Here is a 16,491-nt window from a genome sequence, read left to right on the forward strand (position 1 = left end):
GAAGGATTTCATAATCACCTCATCTTAGAGGACACCCAGATCTGTAGACCTGCCCTTAGTCTCCTCCAATCCTGTGTTACCAATTGCCTCTTGGACCTCTGAGTGGTACAGCCCCCAGCAGAAAGAGTGCTGGGCTTGGAATCAGGAAGACTTGAATTCAAGTCCTGCGTCTGACCTTATTTGCATGATCCTGGCTAATCATTTAAGCTCACAGGGCTCCAGTCTCCTTATCCGTAAATGGGGAGGTTGGACCCAGGGTTCAGAAGGTCCTGTCCATTTCTTAGTCTATAAATCCATATTCCATCTCAGTGTTTCATGATATGATTATAGTTCTGGAGCGGGAAGACATCTAGACCTCCATCTTTGAGTCCAATTCTTTACCCTGCTGGCCTCAGTTTCCTCATCTGTCAAACGAGCTGGAGAAGGAAAGGGCCAGCCTCTCCAGTGTCTCTGCCAAGAAAACCCTGTATGGGGGGGGGGGGTCACGGAGAGTGGACAAGACTGAAACGAATCAACATCGAGGACTCTGACTCCAGGGCCAGCACCGCGGAGGTCGGGTCCCAGCTTTGGCTCAAATCTGCTCCGCAGCATTCTAAACGAATGGTCACCTGGGCCACGGCGGGAAAGCTCTTGAGATCACAGAGTCACAGACCCTAGAGGCCGTCGGGAAAACTCCCGTTTAATCATTGAGGAAACTGGAGCCCAGAGAAGATGAGTGACCCTCGAGGCCACAAAGCTGGTAGGGGACAAAGGCAGCTCCTTCTGAAGGCAACGGCCCCTGCCCAGGCAGCCTAAGGCAGCTGTGGGACCCTCCCAGATGGGAAGGCTTAGCTTTAGGGAGTCAAGATAGGCTTCTCTGGGATTCCCTCCCCTTGCTCCTCCTGCCTCGGCCCTCTTGGGCCAAGCAAAACAAAGCTAATCCCTCTTCCACCTTCGATCAACCCTTCAATCCATTAATCAAGTGACAACCATTTATGAAGTGCCTACTATGTGCCAGGCTCTGTGTTAAGCACTGGCGAAACAAGGAGCTCCCAGTCTGGCGGAGGAGACAACAGGCAAACACATATCCACAGAGCAAGCTCTAGACAGGATAAACAGGAGGTAACTAACACAGGGGAAGGCTGGAGTGAAGAGAGCTTGGAGAGAGCTTCCTATAGATGGTTGGGACTCGAAAGCCAAGGAGCTCAGTGGTCAGAGCCAAGGAGGAGGGGCATTCCAGACATGGGGGACAGCCAGAGACAAGGCCTGGGGCCAAGACGGGGAGTGTCTTGTTCCAGGAACAGCAGGAGGCCGGGGGCACTGGATGAAAAATCTGTGGCAGGAGGAAAGTGTGAGAATACTAGAAAGGTAGGAGCGGGCCGCGTGATGGTGGGCTTTGAATGTCAAACCGCATTTTGTATTTGATACAGGAGACAACAGGAATATCCCAGCTAATCATTCCTAGTTCTGTCAACGACATACTCATCTGGCCTGGTTTCAACTTCACTCTCCAGCCAACTCACCCTCATCTGGACAGGATTTTTTTTAAAACCACAAATAAGTTCACCCACTTTGTGCAACACTCTATGACCACTGGTTGGTTGGTCTGTCTTTCTCCATCTCTGTCCCTTTCTCTGTCTCTGTCTCTTTCTTTCTCTGTCTCCCCCCACCCCCTGTCTCTCTGTGTTTCATTCTCTGTCTGTCTCTATCTCTCTCTGTTTCTGTCTATCTCTATCTCTATCCCTGTCTCTTTCTCTCTGTCTCTCTCACAGACACAGTTTCTTTAGAGGCAAGGTATCTTGAGTCCCACCCCAGAACTCACAGCAGCTGCTTGTATGCTCTCTCCTGGTAGGTCTGGTTGGAGACATAGGTGATATAGACAGAGAAGTGATTGGCCGCATGCTGATAGACAATGTCACACACATCGGAGATGACAATGTTCTCTTCCATGCGATGCTCCAGCTCGAGCAGGAACCTGAAATCACCAACCAAGAAGCCACAGTTAGGACCAGGAGGCTTCTCTTTCCTCATTATTGTTGTGGGGTCACAGACCTAGAATTGAGTCTGTGGAATCCAACCCACTCCTTTCACAGAGGAGGGAACAGGCTGAGATGGGTGAGTGAATTGCCCTGGGTCACACAGCTGGGCCAGAGGATCATACAGACAGCTACTAACGGCCTCATTTTATAGACGAGGAAACGGAGGCCCAGGGAAGTTAGACGACTTGGCCAGGATCACACAAGCAGGTGATAGAGGTGGAAGGGGGAGGGGAGCAAGCATTTATTAAACACCAGCTGTGTGGCAGGGGCCGCGCTGAGCACCGTACACATATGATCTCACCGGGTCATAGGATCATAGGCCTCGTGCTGGAGAGGATCTCAGAGTGAGCTCGGCCTCCTACCTCTTCTAACAGCCAAGGGAGCTAAGGCCCACAATGGCACTAAGTAGCAGGGCCTGGGTTTAACCATGTCCTGGCCCTCTGGCCATCCTCGCACTGAGGACTCTGGCTCCTTCCCCTCACCCTGCTCTCAGAAGAATCAGGTGTAGAAACAAAGGCTCTCTACAACAATCAGGTTTGTTCTATGAGCTCTTCTGGTCCAACCTTCACTTTTTAAATGGAGGCTTCTGGGGGAAATTGACTTGTCCTAAATGCCTCCGACTCTCTCAAGGTCATGGGGCTAATAAGCGTCAGAGGGAGGGTTTGAACCCAGTCCTCAGAGCCTGCTCAGAGTGGGTTGGGAATTCTTAGCAACTTAAAGGTTTGAGATCTTTTGAGTCCGATGTGGAACAGTGGGAAAAGTCAGGAGCAATTTGGGTTTAAATCGCCCCTTGGATTCAATTTACTGGCGGCGTGCTCCCGGACAAATCGCTTCTCTCGGATCCCAGTTTTCCTCATCTGTGAAATGATACTAATAGAACCGTCTGCCTGCCAGGGCTGTTGTGATGATACAGTGAGAGACTCTATGGAAAACAGGCCAACCTCGCCGAATGGCAGCTGCCCTCTTTGCTAAGGTAGCCCAGAGAACTCGCGTGGTTCATCCTGAGCCTGGCAGCTGACAGATGCCATCAGGATCAGGCAGAGAGGAAGGCAGGCCACGGGCACGAGAAGGCGCATGCTCCTCGTGACTAATCACTGTGGGATTACAGGTGATTTCTTCCTCCCCACGAAGTTGCTAATCATAGATTTTTTTGTTCCTTCTTCTGTCGCTCTCCCCCTCCCCCCAGCCCTCAAGATGCAGCAAAATGGAAAATACAAAGTTAAAAAAACCCACAGCGTGAAAATAAGGCAGAAGGCGCAAAGTTAGAGAGGATTGTGCGGAAGAAAATTGCTATTTAATATCAAAGACAATGGAAGAAGAGAGGTGCTCCCTAATGTGCATGGGTGTGAATTATAATTAGCCCCAAGCTGGACCGGAGGTGGGTGCAGGAGGGCCTGCAGGGTTTGGAGTCACGAGGTCGGGTATGAATCCCAGCTCTGGCCTCTGCAAGCTGTGTGACCTTAGCGAAAGCCTATCTCCTCATCTGATCACAAGGACCCTTTGTACGTCTGAGTTACTTCCTCTCTCTGGGGCCTCGGTCTCCCCATCTGTAAAAATAATGGCATTAGAATAGACGGCCTCTAAGGCCCCTTCCGTCTCTAAATCTGTGTGCGTGTGAATCTAATGGACCCGACAACGGCTCCTTCCTGTTCTTCTCCTGTTTGCTCTCTAGCTTCCTCTCCTGTGTGTACGTACACACAAGCACACCCACACCCACACCCACATGTATGCACACACATACATGCACACACATTCATGTGCGCATGAACACACAAAAGTTTTATGTTACAGATAGACAGATCTATATCCGCATATCTGGTGATAGCAGTGGCATTGTGTGTGTGTACGTACACCCATGTTGGAGAGGGCTTTGGACATGAAAACAGACTCGGCAAGCCTCTCTGGGCTCCTCACAGCTGGGGCTGTGGGCTGCCTTCCCAAGGCCACATTGTGGCAGAGGGGGCCCTCACTGAAGGCTCACAGACGTTGCCCAGATGCCCGCTCCTGCCAGATCCTCTAGCTGGGAATGGGGGTTGGATACAGTTCACAGTCTCTGAACACGCTCCCAGTTCTGCAGTTCCATGATTCCTTGAATCAGTTCTGCCATTTGCTTCCTGGATGGCCTCGGGCAAGTCCCCTAAGCCTCTGGGAATCGGGTTCCTCAACTGTAGAATGGAGATGGTGATTCTTATCACTGGCTCCTTTGCCACTTAAGGAGAGGAAGCACTTTGTAGATCTTTTCTGGACCAGACCTTGTGATTTCATTGGTACAGGGAACTCCCAGTGAGGAAACTCCCTCCACTAATGCAGATAAGCATTCCTAATACCATTGCCTAGCACACAGAGAAGAGGGACTGGCCCAGTATCACCCAAGCAGGATGCCAGTCCCCCATCCATGACTACCTGGGACTCTCAATGACAAAAAGGAAGAAAAATTAATTTTTCATTTTTTTTGCCAGGATGGCAAAACTACATTTCTTTTTCTCTTTTTAACATTCACTTTTACAATTTTGAGTTCCAAATTCTCTCCCTCCCTCCAGCCCCTCTCCCATTCATGGTGAAGGCAAGCAACAGGATCCCTATTCTATGTGAAGTCACACAAAACCTAGTTCCATATTAATTCATAATAAATCTTAAAGAGCTGAATAAACATGTACTCTAGCCCACTTCAGACACTGAGTGACTTTCTTTACCTCTGTTTCCTCATCAGTAGAACAGGCATACTGATAGCATCTCCCTCAGAAATACCCGATTGTTCTGAGAAAAGCACCATAAAAACCTTAAAATGCCGAGTAAGGGGGAGTTAGTGTGACTGGAAGCGCACTGAGGTAAAGAATCCCACGTTTCCTGACTTCTGCTGAGTTTGTTTCTTTCCTGCTCTGACCCTGCTCTCAAAGGAATTCCTGGACAGATCGCCACCATCCTGAAACAGTCCATAGTTCAAGGACATTCTGGATGCTATAAGGAGCAGCCAGGTATCGCGGCTAGAAGGCCAGCTTCTGATTCAAGGGGACCCGAGTTTGAATCCCACTTCAGATCTGCGCTCCTGTGTGACTCAGGGCCCATATGCATGGATAAAGATGGCTTTCTTTCTGGGAGCTCCCTCTGTCCACAAGTCTACATGTCTATCCCTCCTCCCCCCAAATCTGGATTCCATAGATACCGAGTAGTATCCAGGTGCTCCGGGTCCTCATTATGTGATGTAAGAAATGAGGCAAGATAAGTCTCCACAAAAAATGGGAAGGAAGCTGTCCTGAAGACCTTTCTGGCACATCTTTGGCTTAAACTTTGGGGTGCTGAGCACATTTGGGCAAAAATTCCTAACAAACACTTCCCAAAGTTCTCGCCCCTCTCACCTCCTCCTGCCTTTGATGGACTAACCCTTGAGTCGTGTTCTCTCCCCGTTCTCAGGCACATGAGCATGACAGCCTTGTTTTCTGCAAGACTGCCCGCACTGGGATGTGAACACTGCCTTCCAAAGGAACCTCAGCCATGCTCTCCAGGCTTATCTTTGCAGGGCTGGTCCTACAGACCCAACCCATTGCCCTTCCTCTTCTGGAAACTGGGTACAGGGTAAATGAACGAGAGCCGTGAAGATCTTTAAACTTGGTTACGCTTTGAGACAAGAAGAGCAGGACACAATGTGACACTTTGCGCTGAAGATGCTTGGGAGACATATTGGTTTACGGATTTGATTTAATCTCATCTCCATTTGTGCCCATCACAATGCTTTTTGGTTTGGTGCAGATTTATCCATGTGGAGGCAACACAAGTTTGGACCGCTGAAGGGGAAAGACAACCATATTTAAATTCTAGCTCTGCCATACGCTGGGAGAGAGGCACTCTCAGCCTTGGTTTCCTTATCTGTGAAATGACAGCAATAATCTCCCAAAGGGTTCTAATGGATTTCATTGGGTCTGTGAACCTGGATGGGAAAAACAATGACTTCTTTATCTTCACTACTTCTAAATGAAATGTAGCATTTCCTTCAAATAGGAATTTTTAAAATAATTACTCTGAGAATTGGCTCCCTGATCCACGATTTCCTCGGTGCAGGCAGTCCCCAGGTGAGGAAGCTCCCTCTACCAATGCAGACAGGTAGTATCTATTGTATAACTTCTCTCCTTAAACCAGGGATTCTTAATTTCTGTGTGCAATTTCTGTGTTTTGGCAGTCTGGGGAACAAACCCTTTGGGGTCTGTGGGCCCTAGACTAAGAAGCCTTGCTGTAGAGATGCTAAGACTTGATCAGGACCGTACGGCCCAATTCTCCCTGACTTCAAGGCCAGCTCTGTCTTCACATCTCGCTCTCTCTACCTGGCATACAGCAGGTGCTTAATCACTGCTCCTTGAATGATCATATGACCGATGTGATATCATTCTGCTAAGGTCTTTATAAGATGGCTGGCTGGATACTGGCCAGGATGCCCATCTCTTACCGTTCACTAACAGCCATGACGTCCAGGACGTTGGAGAAGAGGATGTGGGACTCTGAGGGATGGAGAATCTTCTTGAGTCGCTCATTGTCCATAAAGTGAGACACCAGCAGGCTTAAGCTTTTGTAATAGGAGGCTTCAGATGTGACCAGTTCAAACATGGCCTGGTTTGGGGGAGATAAAAAAGGACAAAGATGGGTCAGAGAGACATGTTCTTCATCCTGCTCATTGGAGGGCCCACCTGCCTGTACTGGGGATCCTTGAAGAGTTTGGCCTTTGTTTCAGTGTCTTTGATTGAGTTTTACTAAGTGCTAAGCCTATGTGAGTGTGAATTGGTAACTAAGGTGGGGGTCCAGGTGGGGCCAATGAAGGGAGGTGTTAACACCAGAGCCAATCAAAAGGAACCTAAGTTCTGGTCACTCAGATGACGTTTGATGACATCTGAAACGGTATAAAAAGAGAAGACGGAGCTATTTGCTTAGGGCTCTCACTCTTGGTGGTACGCTGATGTGGAGACTCTGGGCAGCTGTAGTTAAGAGCCCTCCAGCTTGCCCAGATGTCCGGACTTGGTTAAACTCTGGTAACTATGAATTGGGATTTGAATCAGACAAGGTCTGTCTGTTGATGTTTTTAATTTGTTTGTATTTGCTCTGAAGTTCAGGGTGCTGGCTTTTTCCCCTGAACTAAGTAAATGATATTTGTATGCTGGATTAAAGTAAGATTGTTAACCCCTTAATGCTGCTTTCCTTAGAAAAGCAGTCAAAAGAACCTGGGCTTGCAGCGTTCTGTGAGCTGGTTGTTGTTGGTTTTATACCCCCACAGCAGCTGCCAGCCAGACTGTTGAAACACTGCCCCATCGTCTGCGCTCCTGAGCGGGGAGCTTGCACATTCAGTTTGGCCCCCAGAGGCCAGAACTAGGAGCAGTGGCCAGAAGGGGCAAAGAGGCAGAGGCAGGCCTGAGGCCAGGGGAGATTTCTCAGCAGTCAGAGCTGTTCATAAGCAGAACAGGCTGCCTGGGGAGGCAGGGGGGTGCCCCTTACTCGATATGCTCAAACAGGGGCTGAATGACCACTCCCTTGTCTGGTGTGACATAGAGCAGCTTCATGGTCATGTAGAGGCTAGATACTTAGATGGCCTGAGACTCTGGCCTGCTCTGAGCTGCTGGGATTCCTATATATAAACAAAACTAAATTTTAACCCTCTGAAATCTCAGCAGGGATGGCCTCAGGGGCCATCTCCTGAACCAAAGTTTCTTCCTACATTCTGCTGGACAAGTGGCCATTCAGCCTCTTCTGAAAGGCCCCTACAGTCCAGCTGTGCACAGATGGTTCTGATCCTTGGGAAGGATTTCTTCGAAAACATCAGTAATGATTGACCTTTCTAGATTTCATCCCCCGCACTGCTACCCCTCAACTCAGCCCTCTTGGGACCTTTCCTTTTTCTGTCCAGGGCGATCCCATCTTTCCAGTCATCCCCATTCCTAAACTTGGGGCCTTCCTGGTCTCCAAGATCCCAGTTCCCTTCCCCCCTCCCTGCCCCATCAATGACCAAGTCTTATAGTTCCTAAATGCATCTCTGTCTCTTTAATCTGACTCCCTTTCTCCTCTTCTGAAACTCATCCCTCCTTGGCTGGACTATTAATTGCAATTGCTCCTGACTGGGCTCGATCTATGAGTCTACGGTTATTCTGCTGAAGCCACCTGTGAGACTTCCTTCCTCCACTCCCTCCACCCTACAAATGTCTTTGGGAGGAGGAGGGTGCTGGTTCTGGTTTCTCATCTCCCTACAGTGGCTGCTTAGGATCGTCTCTAGCGGTAGGACGGGGGTGGGGAGAAGGGTAGAGGAAGGGATGGATCCACCCTGTGGCCTCTCCCCACTTTCTCTTTACTCCTCTCAATCATCTCTCAAGCTCCTCTGGTATTTCTTAACTCTACCCACAGTCTCTGTTTTAACTCTAAGGATGAAATGCCCCAAGTCACCTTCAGAGGCTCATAGAACTAGAGATGGAAATTCGATTTCAATTCAATAAATGCTTATTAATTAAATAATTTATTAATCTGAGGCTCAAGTAAAGAGACTGGTCCATGGCCATATTACTCTGTGCCTAAGCACTGGGGATGCAAATAAGAAAAAGAGAGACAGTCCCTGCCCTCGGGGAGCTTATAATCCAACAGGGGAAGACAGTGAACCAAAGGGACCTGGAAGGGGAGGTAGGTAGAGGGAAGGATCCCTGGGAGTTTAGACCAAGCCTGTCTGAAAGGACTTTGGGGGCCTTTTAGTCTAAACCTTTTGTTTTATTGTTGTAGGAAACTGATTTCCAGGGATGTGAAAAGTCATCAGAGACAGGATTTGAACCCAGGTCCTCTGACTGCTGAGTCAGAACTCTATTTTACCTCTACCTATGAGGAAAGTATTCAGGTATTCCCTGATATTTTATTCCTCACAGCAAAACCCCCCCACACACCTACGTGTGCCTTTTGTTTTTCCCCTTGGGTGAAAGGGACAGAAAGGAAGGACTGCAGCAAGAGCCCCTCCCTGCCCCCCAAATGAAAGGAGGGAACTCTGAGAGGGAAGGTATTGGGCCACTTTGGCTGTGGAATATTTGACATTGCAGAGCGCATGGCAGATAACATTGTTCAGACCTCAGAGGCTCTGGGAAACTCACTGCCGTGGCCCTGGGCTCCCCTATCTCCAGCCCTCCCTTCTGTCTGCAGGGAGAAATCAGCTGTCTAAAGCCTCAGGAATGTCAAAGCGTGAAGGCATATTTCAGCAGAAGGAGGAGAGTCCAGAAGTTGGGGATCTGGATCCTCCTCCTTACTGGGCAGGGGAGGGAGAAACCAGTTAGAAGCATTGGGTGGGGCCAACAGAGAGGGAAGCAGATGGGCCTGTCCTTGGATCAGGTAGAGAGGGGGCAGCTGGGGAGCTGGCCCAGCCCTGAGGAGAGTTCAGGGGCCTTACCCCTGTAGGGAGCCCAGAGACCTTCATTTTACAGATGGGGGCCAAGGCACGGGGAGGTGAGGGGCTGGGCCAAGGCCACAGAGCTAGTAAGCGCCAGAGGTGGGATGGGGACCTGATCAACCACAGACCACCAGGAGGGAGAGTCTGCTTTACAGATGCCCCTGTTCCCTTTTTTGGAAATCAGGACAGGGGGTGAGACCAGCCCTGTGGTCCCCTTCCCCTTTACCACTTCCTCTTGCAAATCATCTTCCCCCAATAGACTATAAGCTCCTAGAGGGCAGGGACTCTTTTTACTTATTTGTATCCCCAGGGCTTAGCACAGCATGGTAGGCACTTAATAAATATGTATTGTATTGAGTACTTCAAAGGCCACTAACAGGGTGTGACCCCATCACATTTTGGGTTTTCTTCCCAGTACCTGGGGATGTAGTTTGCCAAGGCCTCGTGTCATAACCTCACCAAGGGCAGCTAAATGCTCTCTACTATGTCCTACTTATGTGGGGTTTTGAGCCCCTATTTGCCGTGCTTGTTCTGTTCTTGGGATCCAAGGGGAATGGACTCCTTGACAGAGAAAACAAAAGCAGGAAGAAGAGCTAAGCACGTAAATCTTCCTTCCATATCACCTACTATCATCATACCAACCACCCCAGAGGCCATCATCTTCCTCCTTGAACCCTCTTCTCCCCCCAAAACAGCTCTTTAAAAGTCCCTTTTGTTGTGCTGTGGGAGCCTCTCCAAACACTCTCCTTAAGGCACCGGCCCCCACTCTGTGAGCTGCCTGGCTTTTTTCTTTTGTCTAAGTCACTAAAAATCCAAGAGTGGCAATAGGCTCCCCAGGCATCCACATTCACAACAGAGAAGTGGATTGAGAATGGTTTGGCAGACACTCCAGATTCGGAGAGAGGGGATGTCAGAGGGGAAAAGAGAAAGGATAGATAGGAAACCATGAACTAAAGTTCTACGGGGAAATCACCTCAGGAGGGGCAGGAATGAACTTCAGAGGACCAGGGTTTGAAGTCGCTCACTGTCTGTGTGACCTTGGGCAAGTCCTTAGCGATTGAGTTTCCTCATTTATAAAATGAAGGAACTGGACGCAGTGGTGATACAATCCGTTTCAGCTCTAAATCTGTGATCCTATGGCAAGAAGCCTCAAAGAGATGGGGCAGCTAGGTGGCGCAGCGAGTAGAGCGCCTGTCCTGGAATCAGGAGGATCTGAGTTCCAATCTGGCCTCAGACATTTCACACACTTACTAGCTGTGTGACCTTGGGCAAGTCACTTAACCCCAATTGCCCTGCCTTCCTCCCTCCAAAAAAGAAGAAGAAGAAGAAGAAACAAGGAGAAACAACTTGATGAGGAAGAACAAGGGACAAAGAGACTGATGTGGAGGCACAGGGAACTCACTGACTTAAAGTCTTCAAAGACATATACAGAAGATGGGAGCAAGGGCAGGTGATAGAGGATGAAAATAACAACAACGAAAAGGTATTTTCCTGTAAGAACACCATCAGGAGTGTTAGCACTACTAATGAGTGAAGGCTGACAGGGAATTACAGCCAAGAAAAAGGGGGATTTTTAGCCACCTTGGGGAAAAGGGGAGGGTCCAAGAAAAGGTTTTCTTCAGCAGGAATTGGATGTTAGCAACTAATTAGACATAGAGAGGGCAGAGCTGCTGGATTCTTGTTTTGTTTCTGTTTGCTCCTTCAAGGAGAATAATCTTTGTCCTAGAAAGGACAGAACAAAAACAGCTCATGCCCAAGATAAGGAAGGAGATTGTAAGAAAGGAGATTGTAAGAGAGCTCCTGGCTGCCCTTCCGGGGTTCAGGCCACCTCCTAGGGTCCTGGCAGGGCTAGCAGTGTGACTGCCGAGTCAATGCCCTTTGAAAGCTTGTGGAGAAGGGGAAAGGTAAGTCAGGACTGAAGGAGGGCAAATGTTTTCCTGATTTTCAATAAAGGGAAATGAATGGATTGTTGCACAGTGAGCTTGACCACAGTTCCTGGCAAAATTCCAGAACATATTATTCGAGGGGTGGTTGGTGAACATCTAGAAAAGGAAGCAGTCAGAACAAAGCCCAGAATGGCTTTATGAAATCAGTCAGTCAACCAACAAGTACTAAAGGCTTGCCCTTCAGATCACCTCCATCTACTCAGTCCCTATCTTGTGCGCACCCAGTTATTTACTTGTGGTCTCCACCATTAGAATATAGTCTCCTTGAGGGTAGGGGCTTAGTTTCCCAGCCCCCTCCTCCCCCTTCTTTGTATTCCCAGAGCTTAGCATCGCGCCTGGCATGTAGGCATTTAATAGTCGGTCAGTCAGCCAACAGCAATACTCAGCCAGTGAGTGATGCTTGTGCAAGGTCTGGGGATGCAGGTACAAAGACTGAAACACTCTCTAGTCACAGGGTTTCTAATGGCGGGGTAAGAACAAGAAGTGAAAGTGCAGTTATCCCTTCCACATCACAGGAGGCAGGGGTGTGGTGCCCCCATGATCTGGAAAATCCAAGTCAAATGGCCCTCCTTTCGTGCCAGAGAAGAAATCTGAATTATTATGGCATTAAAGATAAAATATGTTGACATTATACCATACTACACATATTTTAGTTTACGCATTTCTGAGTTTCTAAACCTTTTCTGTGTTGCCTGCTGGCCTTCATGTGTGATCTACGGCTTCCACAACCTCACCAAATTCCCATTTAATTTCTTATGCCAACCTGAGACACATTAAAACCGCAATGGGGAAAGTTGTGATGTGGAAAGGATAACTGTATACGGACAGTAGTTATATACAAGATAGCTGCAAAGGAGGGCACTAACCGTTGGGAAGGTGTGGTTTAGAAAAGGTTTCATTCAGAAGATGGTGCCTGAAATGTATCTTAAAGGAAGAAGACTCTATGAAGTAGAAGGAGACCTGAGTTCAAATTTGGCCTCAGACACTTACTAGTTATGTGACCCTGGGCAAGTTGCTTAATCCTGATTGCCTCCCAAAAAATAAAAATAAAAGGAGAGAAAGAGTAGATCAAACAATTGGGCAGAAAGAAAAAAAACAATAAATTAAAAACCCTTAATTAAATACCAAAACAGAAATCCTGAAAATCAAAGGACTGATCAACAAAATTGGAAGTTAAAAAAATACCTATTGACTTAATAAATACAACAAGGAGCTTTTTGGAGAGGGGAGGATTGGCTAATTTGATATTTAAAAAAAGAAAGAACAAAACCAAATTACTAGTATCAAAAATGAAAAAAGATAAATTGACAACCAATGAAGAGGAAACAAAAGCGATTATTAGGAGCTATTTTGCTCAATGATTATATTAATAAAAGTGGTACTCTAAGTGAAATGGATTAGCATTTATGAAAATATTAATTGTTCTATCACAGAAAAAGAAATCAAAGAAGCCATAAATGGACCCACTAAGAAAAAATCCCCTAAGACCAAAAAGATTTACAAGCAAATCTACCAAATATTTAAAGAACAATTTAATTCAATAGAAATGCTAGTGATGGCAATAAGACAAGGAAAAAATAGAAGAAATAAGTATAAGCAACGAAGAAACAAAAACCAATCATTTTTTTGCAGACAGGATAGTTTGCCCAAAGAGCCCTAGAAAGTCAACTAAAAACCTCGCACAAATCATCAGCATTTCTGCATATTGCCAACAAAACCCAGCAAGAAGAGCTAGAAAAAGAAATTCCACTAAAAATAACGACAGAGAGCACCAAACACTTGGAAGTCTAACCTGCCAAGAGACACAAACAGGAACTGTATGAACACAATTATAAGAACATTTTCACAATAAAGACAGGACCAAATAATTAGAGAAATATTAATTGCTCATGGGTAGGCTAAACCAATGTAATAAAAATGACAATACTACCTAAACTAATTTACTTATGTGGATGGAATGCCAGGCCTGGAGTCAGGAAGAGCTGAGTTCAAATCCAGCCTCAGACACTTACTAGCTGTATGACCTTGGTCAAGTTGCTTAACCCTGTTTGCCTCAGTTTCCTCATCTGTAAAATAAGCTGGAGAAGGAAATGGCAAATCACTCCAGTATCTCTGCCAAGAAAACCCCAAATGGGGTCACAAAGAGTCAGACACAACTGCAAACGACTGAATAATTAGTGTCATACCAATCAAACTACCAAAGAATTACTTTACAGGACTAGAAAAAAATAACAAAATTCATCTGAAGGAAGAAAATGTCAAGAATATAAAGAGGATTAATGAGAGAAAATAGGAAAGAAAGGGGTCTAGCATTATCAGATCTCAAATTATATTACAAAGCTATAATCAACAAAACAATTAGGAATAGGAGAAGAAATACAGTTGTTGATAAGTGGAACATGTTAGGTTCACAATATACAGAAGCAAATGAGTGCAGTAACCTAGTGTTTGATAAACCCAAAGATACCAGCTATTGGGGCAAGAACTCACTGTTTGACAAAAACTGATGGGAAAACTTGAAAGTAGTCTGGCAAAAGCAAGGCAGAGACCAAATTTCACACCAAAGTAAGCTCAAAATGGGTTCATGATTTAAATACAAAGGGTGATTTCATAAGCAAATTAGTGGACCAGAGGAGAAATTATCTGTCATCTATAGGTAAGGGAAGAGTTCATGACCAAACAAAAGACACAGAGGTTCACAGAAAGGTAAGATGGATAGTTGTGATTGTATAAAATGAAAAAATTGCACAAACAAGACCAATGTAGCTAAAATTAGAAGAAAAATGGGAAATTGAGAAAAGCATCTTTGTAGCAAATTTCTCTGATCAAGGTCTCATTTCTAAAATATATAGGAAATTGAGTCAAATTTATAAGAATGAGAGTCATTCCCCAACTGATAATTAGCTAAAGAATTTGAATAGGCAGTTTTGAGAGGAAGAAATCAAAGCTATCAATAACCATAAGAAAAATGCTTTAAATCACTAATAATTTTTTGTTGTTCAGTTATTTCAGTTATGTTTGATTCTTCATGACTCCATTTTGGGTTTTCTTGGTAAAGATACTGGAATGTTTTGCCATTTCCTTCTCCAGCTCATTTTACAAGTGAGGAACTGAGGCAAACAAGGTCACACAGTTAGTGTCTGAGTCAGATTTGAACCCAGGAAGATGAGTGTTCCTGACTCCAGGCCTGGCACTCTATCCACTGCAGCGCCACCTAGCCGCCCTCACTTCTAATTAGATAATACAAACTAAAATAACTCTGAGGTACCATCTCACACCCGATGACCAAAGAGGGAAATGACAGATGCTGGAGGGGATGCACACAGACAAATGTGAGACAAGGCTGGGGGTGATTGGAGCAGAGGAGGGATTTGATATATATTCATGTGCATTCTGTACACTAAATAATAAAAATGTACAATCCAGGATATATGTGTGTATATGTATATACATACATACACATAATTGGTATAAAAATCTATCTGGCACAGGTTAAAAATGTGCAAAGTACATTGGAACTCTTCTAAAAATATTCTCTTCTGAGAATATTATTTTAAAGTAGCTTTTCTCTCTTTAACTGCCAACCTTTGTCCTAACCTATAATATCTAAAAAGCTAAGCAGGATACCAGGAAAAACAGGGAAGGAAAAAAAGCCCAAAATAAATGAACCACATAGCATAAGATCACAAATGTGGAGCTGAAAGGAACAGCTTGTTTTCAGATGGGGAAATTGAGGCCCAGAAAAGTATAATGACTTTTTCCAGGTCACAGAGGAAGTAAGTAGGAGAGAGGATTTGAACCCAGAGCCTCTGACCCCAAGTCCTGTGCCCTTTCCATAGCTCCAGGGTACAGTCCATATGCTGGGTCCTTTACATTTTCCCACTAGAATGGAGCATAGAGACAAAGACCCTCCTTCACTCTCCTCTGCCCAGTGATCAGATGGTGAGATATAAGAAGGCTAGGGCCATGTCTGCTACCGTGTTGGTATTGTGCTGAAAACAAAGGACGCACTGCCCAGCAAACCAGCCCTGACTCCATCCTGGCTGTTCATTCTATTCAATGAAAAAATTATTCATTAAGCATTTACTATTCCGGGGCTAGGTAGGACCTGAGGAGAAAAAGACAAAAATGAAACAGGTCCTGCCCTATAGGAGCTTACACTCTACTGGGATGGTCAAATATTCACCATTTCTTCCCTGCCTTTAAACTTTCTCTGACTTCTCCCCATGAAGCCTCTTCTGCATGAAGCCTCCCTTGATTGCGGCCCATGCCCCTCCAACTCCTCCTTCCTTTCCTCCCCCTTCTTTCCCTCCCTTCCCCCCACCCCAAACCGCCTTATTCTATACACACTCCTATATGTACGTATTTGTCTCCCCCAACAGAATCCAAGCCCTCTGAGGGCAGGGCCAATTTTATTTTTGTCTCTACCCCGTAGCACTTAGCACACAGTAGGCAGCTTGTCAATTGATTAGGTACATGTTGTCCCTGCTGCCTCAATAGAATCTAAACTCCTGAAGACAGAGACTGTTTCATTTCCATCTTTATACTCAAAGCACCCAGCAAAGTGCCTGGTATACAGTAGGCACATAATAAACACTTATTGATTGATTTATGGAGAAAAAAATAAACCAAATGTTTTTTCTTCCTTAAGTCTTCCATGAAACTTCCTCTCAACCCTCCAGCTAAATATGGCCTTTCCCTGCTCATACTTTCCCAGAGCACTCTGTCTGGAGTTCTTCTTTGCCTCCATGGCACTCAGTCTCAGACTTCTCAACATAAGTATGCAGTGGACAGTATGGCACCATCTTCTTCCAGCAGGATCACAACAACTCAAGGGCTAGACCCTGGATCATAGGATCATAGGATTTACAGTTGGAAAGGACCTTAAAAACCACTGAGTCTAGCCCTAACTCCTTCACTTTAAAGATGAGGAAAATGAGTCTCAGAGAGGTTGAGAGACTAGTCTAAGGTATGAGTGACTGAGGTGTGATTTGAACCAGGGTCTTAAGACTCCAAATCCACTGATCATTCCACTGGGCTGACCAACTGTGACTCTAGCAGACTTGGTGAAGCATGCCTCTGGCTGCCTGGGATAGAGGTGGTGGACTTTGGGTGCAGAATGGGGCATGTGTCC

The 16,491-nt window shown here is 46.1% G+C and overlaps 1 protein-coding gene across 1 annotated transcript in view; it reads right to left on the reverse strand.

The window, feature by feature from the left end:
- Positions 1 to 16,491, reverse strand: part of NGEF (neuronal guanine nucleotide exchange factor) — a 79,226-nt gene that overhangs the window by 23,619 nt on the left and 39,116 nt on the right. Inside the window, exons 4-5 of the mRNA XM_036769332.1 lie at positions 6,457 to 6,617; positions 1,802 to 1,954 (exon numbers count right to left, since the gene is read on the reverse strand). Coding sequence (XP_036625227.1) covers positions 1,802 to 1,954; positions 6,457 to 6,617 — 314 coding nt within the window. The remainder of the gene's footprint in view (positions 1 to 1,801; positions 1,955 to 6,456; positions 6,618 to 16,491) is intronic.

Source organism: Trichosurus vulpecula, chromosome 7, assembly GCF_011100635.1.
Source record: "Trichosurus vulpecula isolate mTriVul1 chromosome 7, mTriVul1.pri, whole genome shotgun sequence".
Classification (NCBI taxonomy): Eukaryota; Metazoa; Chordata; class Mammalia; order Diprotodontia; family Phalangeridae; genus Trichosurus; species Trichosurus vulpecula.